Below are 15969 nucleotides of genomic sequence, written 5' to 3' on the forward strand. Positions count from 1 at the left end.
TGAGCAACTTTTCTCCTTTGTCATCCTAACAATCATGCCAAACCTTGTAAGACACTGATGGTGTGGGTGTGGGTGAACAATTTAAATTCAAAAGTGGATGGACAAAGAGTCGGTGTTAATTTTAAAAAATAAAGAAAAAGCAAAAAATTTTTTAAAAAACACGCTTCCACACTTCTTTATTTTGCTGTGTATCTCTGAATCAAAAATACTTCCCACGGTTGGATGAAGTGGGTCCATAGTAGACATCCCATCGGCTAACTTTAAATAAATAAATAAACAAAAATAAAATGTTGGATAATGCCATGAACGGGGCTCTGTGTAAATTAATTCTGCAGGGGCTTTCCACACACACCCCTTTTCCAGTAGCGATGAGGCTGCACAAGAAGAAAACTGTTAAGTTTATGCTGGTGCCTTCCAGGTGAGTTCCTTCAAAAAAAAAAAAAAAGGTAACACTAGGCAAATCAAGTGTAACAGGGATACCACTGGCAAGCCACACAAAACAGTGGCCTGAGAAAGTGACCTCCATGGCTTCCTCCTTCAGTATACGTGTAATTTAAGATGCTACCTTGTAATCCTTCAATTTCTGACTCCTTACCTCATTTCTCCTCTCCCCAAATATTACTCAGCACTTTTTCTTCTTGTGCAGCACAGCAAGTCACGAGACCACAGAATGTGCAAAACATACGATTCACATAAGCCCTTAAAAGACAACTGTAGGCATCGTTCCCTCCGCATGCAAGCACTGAACAATAAATAGCTATATCTACAACAAGTCACAATTTAAGAGTAGGACAGTCGTAATTAATAAATACAAGAGGAAATCATATGCATGGGGAGTGGGGAAAATGGAGTTGTTTCCCTTCGCCCACAAAATGCTGCAAAAAAACTCCTTTTTTTCCTCTCTTTTTTAATAGGTGTGCTGCTCCTTAGCAAGTAGAAGGTCACTCGCTGCAGCTACAACAATGCAGCTCAGCAATTTGAACCGATGCTCCAGGCACTGCCTAAGAGAACAAGCCCTTCCCTGTGGCAGGGGATACAGCTGCATCTTCATTCACAAAGACATCTTGCTGCTCCAGACCTGGCCCATTTCCTCAGCAGCTGCTGCTGACACTTCAAGCTGTCACAAAGGAGAGGTGACAACCATTTCAAATTTTGCACACAAACAGCAAAGTCCATGAAAATCAAGGGTTTGTGCTGTGTTGTGCAGCTCTGAAAAGTTCAGCTTCCCCCCGCTTTGAAGGGCTGATTAAATTTGACATTAATCCACAATTACTAACACAGGGATCGGATCATAGGTTCATTCATTCATAGTTAAACTATGTGCTGATATACTGAAGACAATATTCTCCTTCCCATTCCTTCATTTCCAGCTTTTTAAGAATTTAGAAGGTGCAGAATATTTTCTTCAAACTCAAAATAAAAAGGAAGTTTTTTTCTTCTTCATTAAAGCTGCTTCTCCACAGTTCCAACATTTCTTCACCAAACAATGGAACAAGCTAAAAGAAAGAAAGAAAAAAGAAGGAAGTTTAGGGGAAAACAACATACCATAAGACTTTCAATGTCAGACCTAGTTTATGCTGGTGCCTTTTTTTAGAACTTGTCCAATAACCAGCAGCCGATAGCTCACAGGACTACAAATATCAAAGTTATATAGACTCCAGTTAGGTGGCAAACCTATGCAAATTTACCTGGGAGTAAGTCTCATTCAGCTTAATGTGTCTTATATCCAAGTAAACATGTATAGGATTGCACTGTTAAGCATTCCTTCTGAGAGCATTCACAGCAAAGGTTTCTGCTTAATACAGTGGTACCTCGGGTTAAGTACTTAATTCGTTCTGGAGGTCCGTTCTTAACCTGAAACTATTCTTAACCTGAAGCACCACTTTAGCTAATGGGGCCTCCTGCTGCTGCCGCGCTGTCGGAGCACAATTTCTGTTCTCATCCTGAAGCAAAGTTCTTAACCCGAGGTACTATTTCTGGGTTAGCGGAGTCTGTAACCTGAAGTGTATGTAACCCGAGGTACCACTGTATAAGTAACACGGGGGGGGGGGCGGTTCAATTTGATTGATTGATTGATTGATCCAGTATGGAACTCTCCTGTGAGCTGCGTGAACAGATAATGTGACAGAGATAGAATAAAAATTCATGTAATGCAAAGTTGCTGGCAGAAGTAGCAAGACAGTCATTTTGGTCATGAGCCAAATCAAACTAGCCAAGGAGAGAAAAGGGGGCGGGGGGGGGAGCCAGCCTGTTGGAAAGAAAATCTCTAACCAATGCCCTCTGTTAACCATGGAGAATCCTGAATAGAATTGATTCAGCATATGAATGGCAGACATATTAATCCCCTTATTTAAAACGTTTCTGCTATTCATTATGTCAGAACTCTGCTTTGCTGTGCTTTGTCATGTGACAATGTAGTATGCTTCGATGCCTCTGCACTGAAGCCTTCTCCCCACCCCCGTGCGTTGATTATGCAGCGCAAAATATTGGCTTTGGACCCGGCCGTTTTTTTTGGCGTCCAGACTCCACCTTCTCACTTCATTATTATGCTCAGAGCCAGTTTTCAAACCAGGCACCACGCTGGTTTTTAAAGTAGCAATTAATAGCTCTGCCAGAATGTATGAGGCAAAGTTTGATGGGATTTCCGCTGGGGTAATTGCAGAACTGCTCCAGTTAACTTGGTGCGACTGATTTGAATGTACATGTGTGTTACTGAAAGCTCAAGTCAACCTTAAACTAAAAGCACTGTACTAGAACCGCAGTACAGAAGAGTGCATTCAGGATAGATCTGCAGCCCTAGCTCATAGCCTCTCGCAGATTAAAGATACAGCCCCTTCATTATTTTTGAAATATTTCCTGCTGATCAGAGTCTTCTACACATTCTTGTGCCTGGTGTGTCATTCCCCACCCTCCCACCCCTCGACTTCCACTCCAGCCACTGAAACCAGTATTCACATTTTTGTGGGGGGTGGGATAGGGTCCCCTGCTCCAGAGCCTACAAGTCTGAGAGAAGAGACAAAGCACACTTAAGATCTTCCTAACCGCTGTCAGGCTGGGGCCACACAACACCATGAAAACAGAGCGCAATCAGAAGTAATTTCCTTTCTGTCCCTCCCTCCCACTGAGAAAGCAGCAGGAGACAGTAAAAAAAAGAAGAGAAGAGATCTATTTGCTGGATGTATATGCAGCCCTAGAGACTGAATTCTACAGTTATCTTAATGCATTACAAAAGCTAAGGAATGGCTTTGTGTCTACAGAGTGTATGGGAGAGCAGATATGCGAGATGGGCAGCACAGCAAGCAAATTTGCTCTGTGCCCTTGCTAACATGAAAGGACAGTCCTCTGATTATGTACACGATACCCATTTGTTTTATTACGGTTGTTATTTTTAGAACAATTCGGGGAAATCTTGAAAGACCGCATCACTGTCTCTCTGGGGACAATTTGGAGTGAAGGATTTGTTACTCGCAAGATAATCACATCCATGGCCGCTAAAACAATAGACTACAAATAGTGTGATCTGAAGAATCACTAGGAAGGCCGATGTGATTTTTGTTGTTGTTGCTGTTGCTATTGTTATTTTGCTTAATTGTTTTAGTCAAGGGACAGTCACAATTATCATCTTTGGCATGCAGGTTATTCTCAAATACAAGTGATATCAGTGAATGGTCTGAGAGCATCTATAGGCCAATGGTTGAGAACCTCAAGCTTGCAGGTTCCCCACTATGAGTTCTTTGGAATTAAGGCTGTGATCCTGCAACCATACTGGCTGGTGTTTCTACACTTTGGTAGCCCAATTTGCAATAGTTTTTATTGCTATGTCTAATGGCTCTCCTTGTTTGCTATTTACTATGTTACAGAGGCAATAGTTTGTCCAACTTTTATTGCAAAAACCACTTAGCTAGTTCCTTTTAATCTACCCACCAATTGTAACCTTCACAAGGAAAGAATATCAAAGAGTCTTTACAACCTGGCTGGCTTTACAGGCCTATTATGCAGCTTCCAACTGTTGGAAGAAAATACAGTGCAAGCATCTTGTAGCATGAACTGCATTTCTCGGACTACTTACACTGGAGTAGCCTCACTACTAGTTAATAACCAAGTCTGGTTTTTTGTTGTTTTCTTTTAATGATTTTTTTAAAGGCAACAATCAGCTATGAATTGGATTGGGCTGCACACATCCCAAGGAAAAACACCCACACTTGGGTGTTGGAAGTACAAGTTAACTTAGAAGTAAGCCCCTCTGAGTTCTAAGGGCACAGATTTCCAAGCAAGTGTGCTTAGGATTGCAAATTTACCTTAAAATATATTTTACCAGTTTGGAACAGCAAAAGACAGTTAGGGGGCTAACTGTTAAGAAAAGGCTATGTTTTGAGGAAGCTTCACTGGCATTTCAAAATTGGAGGGGAAAAAAGGGGGGGGGAATGTTTGCACCAGCAAGAGAACAGTACAAGCACCTGCATGACCAAGCTGAAATTCAGAGTTCCTTGTAGGCAGATGCCATTCCGTTGAAGTCACCAGCAATGCACCTGCCCACATCATCTGGTGAGAACTTGGGCCGCTGCACCATACTATAAAGCAGAATTTATGGGCTTTGGAACGCTCTGAGTTTGCAGACCTAATTATTACTTGAACCAAATGGCATGTCTTCTTTTAAGCATAAGGTCAGCGTGATTCACCATCGGGCACAGGAACTAAACTCTTTTTCCTTCACAAGCAGAAGCTTTCTACTTAAATGTTATAAATAGTCGTGTTTCCACCAAGTTCAACTACCTAAGCCCACAGCTTTTCCCTTTGATGTTATATACCAAATGTATTTTTTGAAAAATGTAGTCCATACACACAGATGATAGTTGCCTATTTATCCTTTAAGGTCAACAACTATCCTGCTTGCTCCATGATTGCAAATATATTTCCCTGCAATTAGTCAATTTAACTTATTTCCAGATAGCGTAGTTAGTAAAGCAGTAATAAGAGTTGTAACAGGAGTCTAGTAGATAATTTCATGAATAAGCTAAATCTCATGCAGTTCAGACAATGCTATCCAGTATCGGGGGGGGGGGGAAGTTTTGATATTTTCATTTTTATATCTATGTGCAAGCGGTCTCCGACTACCCTCAAGTACCTACTTGCACAAAGGAAGATAACATGTGAAGCAAATAATCATAAATACATCCAAAAGCAATTCTTGTGCCATGAATTACTAATGGTTGTGATCTATGATTGACTAGTCCATCATTATATTGCCCACACAAATGCATAGCTGGGGACAATTAGGACTGCTCACAGTGCTGAACAAAACACCTTGCGCAAACTGATCTTATATTGCAAGCCAGTGAGGTTTAATTAAGACAGTGGGGTTCTATTCCTGATTCTGTCAACATGATATGGCATTGGCTGAATCACACCAGCCTTTTCTGTTTCCTATTCCATTAACAAAAAGCATTAAAATCAACATTTGAATCTCTTGAGCTTACGGGCAAGATATATAGCAACTTGTAACTTGCAGGTGTGGTTTCTTACCTGTATAGGCACACACGCAGTTAAGAAGGGAGATGCTTCCATGTGCTCACAAATGCAGTGGGAATTAGGGAGTAGGGCACTGTGGTTATGCTGTTCCATACATCTAGAGTGGGGTCATAGCAATCTAGCGTCTTGCATCTCTGGATGCCAAAATATCCCCCAACAACATACAGCTTGTTTCCCGATGCTACTGCATGGCAGCTCATTCTCTTAGCTGTAACATCTCCCACTTTAGTCCACTGGTAAGTTTCACTGTTGAATTTATAAGCCGAGCATGCGGAGAATTCAGTATCTCCACCCATAATAAAGATCTGGTTGCCCAGAACAGCTGCAGCTGTGTATCGCCATGGCTGGGGGCAGGTGGCTGGTACTGTCCATCTGTTTTCGCAAAGGTCGTAACACTGAACTTTGGGTAGCTTATCATGGCTGACACTGGTACCGCCAAAGGCAAACAGCTTCAGCTTTGCACTGACTACAGCTGCATTGCTTACTCCTTCTCGAAGTGGAGCAACCATTGTCCATTTGTTGGTCACGGGATCATACTGTTCTACTTGCTTTAAGGATACTGAAGGAGAAGCTGGGAGGCAACCAGTGGCTGCTGTGTGCCCTCCAACAACATATAGACAATGTTTGAGTTCAGCAGAACCATGGCCAAACCGAGCTACTAGCATGGGAGCAGCCTTGGACCACTCTTCATGAAGTGTATCATAGACCCAAACATCTTTAGAGACGCCATTTTCGGATCCCCGGCCACCTGTAATATAGACTTTACAGCCGATAGCGCATGCGCTGAACTCTTTCCTTGGGCTTGGGATGTCAGCTTTGGGGATGATCTCCTTTGCTTTTTGGTCAACCAGGTACAACTTGTCACACATAAAGGTTTGTCCTCCTAAAAGAAATAGGGCATGGCCAGTTTTTCGAGGCCTCGCACACAAACTGGTGACTACACCGTCGTTCTGCAAAATCTTCAACTTGCACCTTATTGCTTCTTCAACAATCTCTTTGCTCTTCCTCTGCTTGGTGATAAGCTCCTCCGTAGCCACATTCTCCATCAGATAGATGGCTGGCAAAAGGGCCAGTCTCACCGTCTGCAACAGTTCTGGTAGATAACAGTAGCGTTTGTTCAGATCATAGTTAATCCAATTCATGGCAGACTCATACACCAGACGCTCATCTTCAGTCTCCAATTCTTCACTAGACAGGAGCTGCACAACCATGTCTTTTGGGAGCTGGAGAAAATCTTCGCTTTTGCTGATAGCCTGGAAGTTGCTAAGGCACATCCTCCAAGAGAGCTCATAGAGTTTGGTACACTGGTGAGCATCAGACAGAAGCAGCATGCCGAGGCAGTTAGTAGGATGGAGATTTTTCTCCAGGAATTCTGCACAAGCATCTCTGATGTCTTGAAACTCCAACATGTCTCCAGCCTCCAGAAGAGACTCAGCATTTTCTTCATTGATGATGACCCTTGAGGAGTACGCATAGTCCAGGAGAAGTTCTAGAACCTCTGGGTGAATGGAATTATGGAAGTTGACTTCACTGGCTTGGCTCTCCTTGAGTCCTCCACTGAACATGGCTTCAAAGTATCGACTGCAAGCAGCTAAGACAGCTCTATGGCAAGGGAATGACTTGCTCCCAGCATGGAGAAGCACATCCGTAAAAAGACGTTGTTGGCGCAGAAGGTTTAGATGAGTGAGAACGCTATCAGCATATGAAGATTTGTGGAACAGATATATGTTTATGGAGCCAGTGCTGGCTCTCGATTTGCGATTCTCATGCATGCTGACTGACATTTTCTTCCACACCTAAACATAAAAAAATACAGTTAAGTCTCAGGAGATAACAATGATGATGATATTCTCTTTTCCTCCACCACCCACATCTTGCAAAACGTAACCGAATTCTGAGCAATTCTAAACAGAAGCTGAAGACACAGACTATTGAGCCTGTTTGTGTTTTTCCGATACAAATTTCTTAACTGGAATATTCTGAAAATTGTTGCTCAAGATAGCAGGTTTATCTTGGCAAACTAGATATCCTACTTTCATGGCAATATATGTTGGCACTGTAACTCAGAAAAGGGGGGAAAGGGACAGCTCTGATTTTTGTCACACCTCCCCAGTACAGAGCAGCTGATTCACCAAATATGCAGATACACATATTTAAAACATTGTTGTGCTTTGAATCATAGCAGGATGAGCAACAAGACACACTACATTCAGGAATGTAAAAATACTGCTTGGAGACCAACATCCACAAATGAAACTCATTAAGATACTATCCTCATACAACCGTTCCAAACACACCAAAAAGGTATGTAAAAGGAAAGACTGAAACCATGCCTAGCATATTTTACTTTCTGTTATGAGTAGCAGATATTCTAAGATGGCAAGCACTGTGATTTAATAATATTCTAAAACAAAATAGAGCCCGAGTTCTGGAGTATCCTTAAATTTTGAGAGCAAAAACTATTGCATTAATGTCAAGTGGGTTATGCCCTTGCGCATGTAAGTTCAGATTTAGTGACAAGGTATACAAAACCATGGCAAGATAGATCTATAAGCCAGCACCCTAACAAAATAGAGCCTTGCAGCCTGATAGGTCTTTATTAATGGTTCCAGGTTCAAGTCAAGACATTTTGCCCCATTAGGAAGACAAATGAGATAGAGGAGGCTTTTGGGCACCAAGAGAACACAGGTAGGAGAGGAAGATTTAACATACCACAGCAAAAAGTTCTCTCACTCATAACTGAGTTTAAAGTCCAGTGGGGTTGGGTCTACTTGCTGTGCAGGTCAGACCAGCTCTGATTCAAGTTTCATAGAAACAACCACAGCCCACAGAATAAGAGCCTAAGTAAGTCTTCACAGTCCAGAGGTAGGAGTGAAGGAAGTCTGGAGAGCAGAAAGTTATAATTTGCATGGCCTCCATGAAACTTTCCCACAAGACTAAGCCTGTCACCCAAGCAGAAAGTGTCAACAGAAGAAAGAGAAGCTGAACTATTCAGGACTTCCGGGTTAGCGCGAACGGCTAATGGCGGATTCCCTCCGAGCTCCGGAGGGAATCGGCTCTGCTGAGGACGGGTCTTGCCGTGCCGGCGACACGGGGACCCTCAGAAACCGCAGGCGCGGAAGCCTGCGGACTTGGTGACTCGGTGGGCACCTTAAGCGCCCTCCCCGACCCACGAAGAGCCTTTTTAAAGGCTGCGGAGAGGGTACGGAGAGTGGCGTGGTGCTGAGAGTAGACCGCTACCTCAGTAGAGCGAAGCCGCAAGCCATGGCCGGAGAGCGCTGACTTTCTTCCCAAAATTTGGACTGGATAACAAAGGACCCGTGAGTAGTGGAATTTGGACTTTAAAAATTTTATCCTGTGAATTCGGCACGATCGGGGGATGTGTTAAAGGGAAGTCCGCACCCCCTCTACTTATAGACGTTTCAAAGCAAGGAACGGAGAATTAAGGCGGAATGAATACTGTTTTGATGATTTAAAAGTTTCTCACAAATTTGATAGAACAAGATTTTTGTGCTGGAGAGAAAGGGAATTTGGAACTTTGTGTGTATCCCCCCCAAAAAACCCGGGAGTGTCCTATTTGGGTCCCGGAGGAAGAAGTGAAAGGAGTTTGACAGCTGTCAAAGAAGCTGTCAAACGGGCGGACAAAGTAAAGAATTTTGCTATTTAATAACTCGTGGAATTAAAGCTGATACATTTGGACTGAGGCGATTGGAAACAAAGTATTGATAATAACAAAGTAACAGATTATTGGAAAAGGACTACTAAATAACTGAAAGCCCCCTAGGGGGAATTAGTGACATTACAATGGCTGCAGAGGGAAAATTACTGGCGGAGATAGAAAAAATGTTCTTTCTCGTGGGAATCCTGCAGGAGCAGAGTATGGCTCTGAGTAAAGTTTTTATGACCTTGAATCCTGAAACAAACAACTCTGCTGAATGCACAAAGGAGATGTATGATAAAAATTCTGCAGCTGAGCAGGAAGAGATGCCTTTGGAATTGACAGAGAAAAAAGAAGGAGTTCAGACACTACAAGTGGAAAATATTAACCAGGAATCTGCAGCGTTAGAGTATGAGCAAGAAGACCTCTGGATTACAGACCTGCGAAAGATGAGAAAGAAGAAGAGAGAAGCCCCTGGAGTACTTGGAATATTAAAACTAGAAAGAACAAAGCAATATGATTGGGACTTTTCTCTTGAGTATGGAAAACTAGATGGTCTTTCGCAGCAAACACTCTTCAACATTCTGAATGAAAGAAAATATGATCTGACTCTGACTGAACTCCTTCGGGGTCTTAGGACCATCAAAGAGGACTACCAATATAGCTGGCAGAGAGGGACTGACAGAGAATCAGACGCCTCGGACGTGAGGAATCCGGGCTAGAAATATTTTTTGTTTGTTTTCTGGACATTTGTCTAGGAAGGGACAGAAACCGGGGCAGGGGGGGGAGAGAATAGAATTATAAAATGTTATGTTTTGTTTTACTTGGTCAATGTGACCTATAATTAATATAATAAAGGGAAAATTTGTGAAGGGGAAGTTAGATCGACCTTAAAAAAAAAAGAAATTAATGATTATAAGAGAATTGGATAGTTGAATATAGATAAACAAAAGAATTTAATTTTTAAAAGCAATGTGAATATCTTTAAGAGGTTAGGTAAGAACTTGCTGAATTAATTTTGGAATTGGGATGTAAGAGGAGGGGGTGGGGGGAAGTCAATGAAAGTGGGTAAAGAAACTTAGGGTATGTAATTGTATTTGTGTGTTTGTTTGTCTTTGTCTTTGTGTGTGTGTCTGTTGTTATAAAATGTAAAAACCCAATAAAAATTATTTTAAAAAAAGAGAAGCTGAACTATTCATTAATCTGCAACTGGTTGATGAGTCAGATATGAAAGGACACCTGAAAGGACGCGGCCAGTGACTTTTTTTCAGGAGGCACTCAAGAGTACGCAGTACCGACACCTCTCCTTGTTGTTAAAGAGTGTGGCACTTACTTTGGTGAGTACCGGCACCTATTTTTATTGGAAAAAAGCACTGGACGTGACCATACCCTAGACATACATAAAGCTCAGGGAAAGTAGGTATGTTTCATAATACAGTATGTCCACAATGCTTGATTAGAAGCACAATGCCCTTGAGAAAAGGCAAAGAGCTGCTACAGGGGAGGAAACAGCCCACCAACCAACTCATATTTGAGTATTTAATTGACATCTCTAACCTCTGGCCAGCCAACAGTGGAGAAACGGCACCATCACGGCCCTACTGGACACACCAACTAGGACACAAAATGGGAGGCCAGGCTAGGACAAGAGGCCCATCACGGCCCTACTGGACACACCAACTAGGACACAAAATGGGAGGCCAGGCTAGGACAAGAGGTCCAGACTGGGCCCACAGTCATCCCATCATGATGACACCAACACCAGCTCAACCGGCCTGCCACTTGGGTAGGTGTATTGGGGGTGTTCTTTGCTAGTGGGGGCTCCTCTGCTGGTGGGGGGTACACCTCCACTGCATCCAAACCTCCTTCAACATGGCAGATCAGGGGTTTGGATTGCTCTGCAGGTTTTCCTTATATGATATCACCTGGTGGAGAAGGTTTGGCTGTCATTCTAGCTTCTGAAGCCTCTGTAGTACAGGTGCTGCTTCCTGCTAAGCACTTGTGGAAATTGCTATGAGACTATAACCTTTTCAAGCTTTACATCCCAATCTTAATAATATTATTTACTCAGAACGAAGTTATCTTTGATTTGGGAAATAAAGCCTCAGTTTGAGGGGAAATCCATAAATGGGTCACCACAATGTACAGTCAGCACACCTCAGCATTACAGATGTGGCGTACCTTGATGGTGAAATATGCCATAATCCTTTTATTACCTGATTTGCGGCCTTCGTATGGAATGAACAGCACTGCAAGTGAATTTCTGAGATACATCTTGCAAGCAGTCCCATAATCTGCATGCTGAGTCTGATGTTTCACATTTCTCCATTAACATGGTACAGTGTGAGCAATTAAGAAGAAAATACAGACTCGGGCTGCAATCCTAAGCACAGTTACCATGGAGTAAACCACATTGATTCTACTTCAGAGTAAAAACGTTTAAGATTGTGTTGTCTCACCATATATATCAAATTAGACACAGGGAATAAAACTGTTATTAGCTCTTACAGCTAAGCAAATTATCTGACAAACAATCATACATTAACCTGGCATTCAAAAGCCCCAAAAACTAATCTTGGATTACCATTTATCTTGTTGCCTCAAGGAGTCCCCGGTATACCTACCGGAAAGTTAGATGATGTTATCACCCCATGAGTTAGAATCATCAAGTGAAAACTTGCAGCTGGAACCTAATACGTACTGTGCAACTAGCCTAGTTTTTCCTTAGTATTTATAATTTACTACTGCCAGATGGAGGAATCCCCCAAAACCTCTAAGGCCTAGCCACTGAACTCAGTTGGCATCATACGTCTAGAAGGAATCCATTCCTCATTTCAGCCTACTGCAGAAAATTATTACGCTCTGAGTCCAGATTTATGTCACCAGCAGAAACCATGAGAAAAAGAAGCCTAAGAAATCTGAGATACCTGCTCAGATTAGGTAAGTAAGAAAGTTATCAAATCTGATCCTACAAATAATATTGACTTGACCTCTGCAGATAGGATCCTTTGTGCTTGTGAAACAAACTCTAGACAGGCTTACTACTCTACTCACATAAAAATTTATGAAGGGATCAAAGCTTCCTAAAAGTAGTCCTGGGCAGGAAGACAGAAAGTCTGTGGCTTAACACACAGTGGCCTGGTTCGCATGACACACTAAGCCAAACCTTGGTTTAGTGAGCATACACAAAATGTTCCCAGAGAGTAGCCACTTGGCTCCTCCTCTGTCCCTTTTGCTCTTGCAAAAAAGCAAACCATGGCTACGGCTTGTGGCTAGTGATGAGAGAGCTCACCACACCTTGCGAAACCTGGGCTTAATTCAGTGCCAGCACAGGAGCAAAGGAGACAAGGAAAAAGCAAAGCAGCTGCGAGAGCCGGCAAATTCACGTGCTCCTGCTAAGCCAAGGTTTTGCTTCCTGTGCCATGCAAACCAGCTCAGTAACAGTAATGCAAACTTAAAATATACAAAAAGGAGTATTTGAAGCTGCAGCAGATCTGGTTCCATGTAGTACTTGTAAGTCAAGTCTCTCCAAGGTGTGGCTATACAGCATCACATAAGAGGAGGTCCTTAACATGTAAGTTAAAAGCCTAAAGCTAAACAAGATAATGTCTCAAGTTAAAAAATTCCTCTGAGCAGAGATTAACAATTTGTAATCTGACAGCATTTGCATAAACGGAACAAAAGCAGGAAAGAGCCCATCGATACTGATTGCTGGAGGTCACCTGCCTGTATGGTTTTTCAGCATGCCCTTGTAAAGAGGTGCTGTGTCAAGCTTTTGTGAATCCGAAAAATGATAAAACTGCAATTTCAGAAGAATTCTGAGCAGGACAAGTAAACCTGGATTTTAAAAACAGCACACAACTTCCTTATGCTCACTTCCTTATACAATTCTAAAAATAACTCAAAATACACTGATACAAGAGTGTCACTGTTATTTTTGAAATAATGCCTAAATAAATATTCTAATGCTTTTTAATACAATTTCATTACAGAGGGTTCTAAGAATGCAGCAGAACCCTGTTACGAAAACTATGACCTTATGGCTAACTGGTTATCTCTCATATGGCTCCATCTCAACACATCTATTTCTATGAACTTCTGCTTATCTGGACATATGGGGGTGTCCTACAGTCCACTAGAATAAATCATTTTGCATTCGAGGCTATCATTTGAAACACTTTGCTCCTTTGTTGGTGCAGATTACGCAAGCCACAAATATTTTAGCTAAAATAGCTTGGCAAAGACACTGAACAAAAAAGATGAGGCAACACCCTTCAGGTAGTCCCCCCCCCCAAATAAAATTAACAACATGTAATCTGCACATAGTGCATCTCACACTGAAACATTGCTGCATTATTAGGAATTCAGTAGGAAGCAAATCAAAGCAACTACACAACTGACTGATGGCTCATGGTCCTCATTCTTAAAGCTTTCTAGAATGCAATAAATACTTTGCTGGACCAGACAAATCTAGTCTGATCTGTTTCCAGCACCAGCCTACAAACTACATAGCATTCAGTTGATTAAGAAATCTCAAAGCAAGTCATGGTGCCATTGGCTATTGCCTATTCATTGTTAGACAAACCCACCCACCCACCCACCTGTTATTCACAGATATACTGCCACTGAACAGGGAGGCTCCACATAGTCTCCAAAGAGAAACTGTGACAACTGGGAGTCTTGGCCAAATCAATGAGCAAATGAGCAGAGAATAGATTAAGAGTAGAGACAGGTAGAGGCAAAACAAACATGTTATTGAAATGCTATCTCCAGTGACTATTCAATAATTCAGCTGAGTGTTTATTCCTGAGTAACTTTTAAGACACACACACACTGGTAAGCACAGTCTAGCTGAAAGTCTCATAGAGTTCTTTGGTGTTAGGATGAAATCTGGAAAAACTAAAGATCTGCACACACACCTTGCTCTAAGCAGCTGATCCAATAAGGGTATCCCCTTACTAACTTTCTGTTTTTCATATGCAGCAATAATACCTTACCCAATGAAAAAGAAAATACCCTGAGGCTAAAATCTTCTTTTGCTTCCTGTGTGCAGCCCCCTCTCAAACCTCAAAGGAGCTGCATGAGAGGTGGACACAAGTTACTGTGAACTGCCTTGAGAACTGCGGGTGTAGGGCAGTATATAAATTTAATAAATAATAATAATCAAATACTGATACAGTTCGTCATTCTTTATCACATGTACTAATGTATGGTTAGGAAAATATTCCATTATATTGTTAAATAAACTGATTTTGGTTCAAAAAGACCTCCTGGTCTGTGCTAAATATTAATCTTTTTCTGGTAAACAGAAATGCATAGCCATAGTTCAACGGTTCATACAAACACCCGTCACTATCAGGGTAGCAATAAACGTAGTAATGCAAAAACAGATGAGCCGGCTTTCTTGAACCAGCACAGGAAGTTATTGTTTGGATAATATTTTGCATCGGGTTTTTAATATTCAAATGAAGTATAGGTAAATATATATATATATATTTACTTTTTAAAAGACCCCTCCATAGTGACCACAAGTGAAAAAGTGATAACTAGGATTTCTCAATATCCTTTATTTTTAAGTTTTCTTTATTTCAGAAAACTTGAGCATAGTGGATAAAATCCCAGCTTCCTAAAATTATATAGAACACACACGCTTCCGCCTCTCTTATTATTGAAATAAGATACTGTACTTCAAATTTCCCAGTGATTTGGAGAGAGAGAGAGAAGGGGGGAGGTTTCATGTTTCAATAGATCACGTTGTTACTTTGCGGTTCCGCCGATCAAAATACTTCTTGATTATGACGCCCGAAATGTTAAACATGTAGAGCCGACTTCCTCGCCTAACGTGCCCATTCAGCAGCTGCTTGGAAGAGCAGCGCGCCATGTGCGCCTCTACAAAATACAAAAGCTCTGTCAACGGCTGCCTCACACTTCCCTCCGCTTTGAAGTGAAGCTTGGGGGGGGGGGAGGGAGAGAAAAGCCAGAGCCATCTCTCGGAAGAGAGAGGAAGGAAGCAAGCAGCACACCCTCTGACCTTCCCTCTTCCTGTGGGACGGAAAGGCAGAAACGTGCCCTGTCTGCAACCCGGCTCCCTTTCTCTGCGCTGCGCTGTATAAACAACTGTCCCCCCGGAACAAAACCCCAGGCGCATCTCTCTCTCTCTCTCTCTCTCTCTCTCACACACACACACACACACACACACACACACCCTTCACTATCCCTCCATCCCACACTCGTGGATGCTGCTGCTTCTGGGTGCTTACTTGGCGGTGCGCTCTGTGCCTGGTCAAAAAGCGCGCGTTGCAACCCTTCGCGAACGTGGGTCGCAGGGCTGAAAGCTGCAAATCCTAGGCACGTCCGTGTGAATTCGGAGGGGCTTGCTTCCGAGAAAGCCTGTCCAGGCTCGGGCGGGCAGCATGCAAGGGCTGCCCGCTCGAGCCAGGCAGAAGGTGGAACGTCGTCCCTCCGTCCGTTCCCCGCCCTGCCCCCCCCCCCATCCATTGATTGACCCGGCGCGCGCCGTTCCGGGCACCAGCAACCCTCGCGCGACGCAACAGGTCGCAGGAAGAGGCTGGAGAGAAACTTACAGCCGGCGCTTCCTCGGGGACGCTCCCGTCCAGCCTTCCGAGACCGGAGCAGCTCACGGCATGGATACGAGGCCGGTCCTTCCTCGGCGCAGGTTCCGCCGGCGCCTTTCTCCCTCTGCCTGTGGGTTCTTCAGCCGCTCTTCCAAGGTAAGGGACGCCGCGCCGCTCCTGCCTGGGCAGCTGCCTCAGAGCGTCTGA

General features: G+C 43.0%; 1 protein-coding gene across 1 annotated transcript; it reads right to left on the reverse strand.

Moving 5' to 3' along the window:
* Positions 1–189: 189 nt before the first annotated feature.
* Positions 190–15909, reverse strand: ENC1 (ectodermal-neural cortex 1). The gene is made up of 3 exons (XM_081881221.1): positions 15772–15909; positions 5524–7325; positions 190–1496 (listed from the first exon to the last, which is right to left on the reverse strand). Exon 2 carries the CDS (start codon positions 7311–7313, stop codon positions 5544–5546), a length of 1770 nt encoding a protein of 589 aa, XP_081737347.1. The 5' UTR covers positions 7314–7325; positions 15772–15909; the 3' UTR covers positions 190–1496; positions 5524–5543.
* Positions 15910–15969: the final 60 nt, after the last annotated feature.

The sequence above is a fragment of the Podarcis erhardii genome (assembly GCF_964252035.2).
Source record: "Podarcis erhardii genome assembly, chromosome: 11".
NCBI lineage: Eukaryota > Metazoa > Chordata > Lepidosauria > Squamata > Lacertidae > Podarcis > Podarcis erhardii.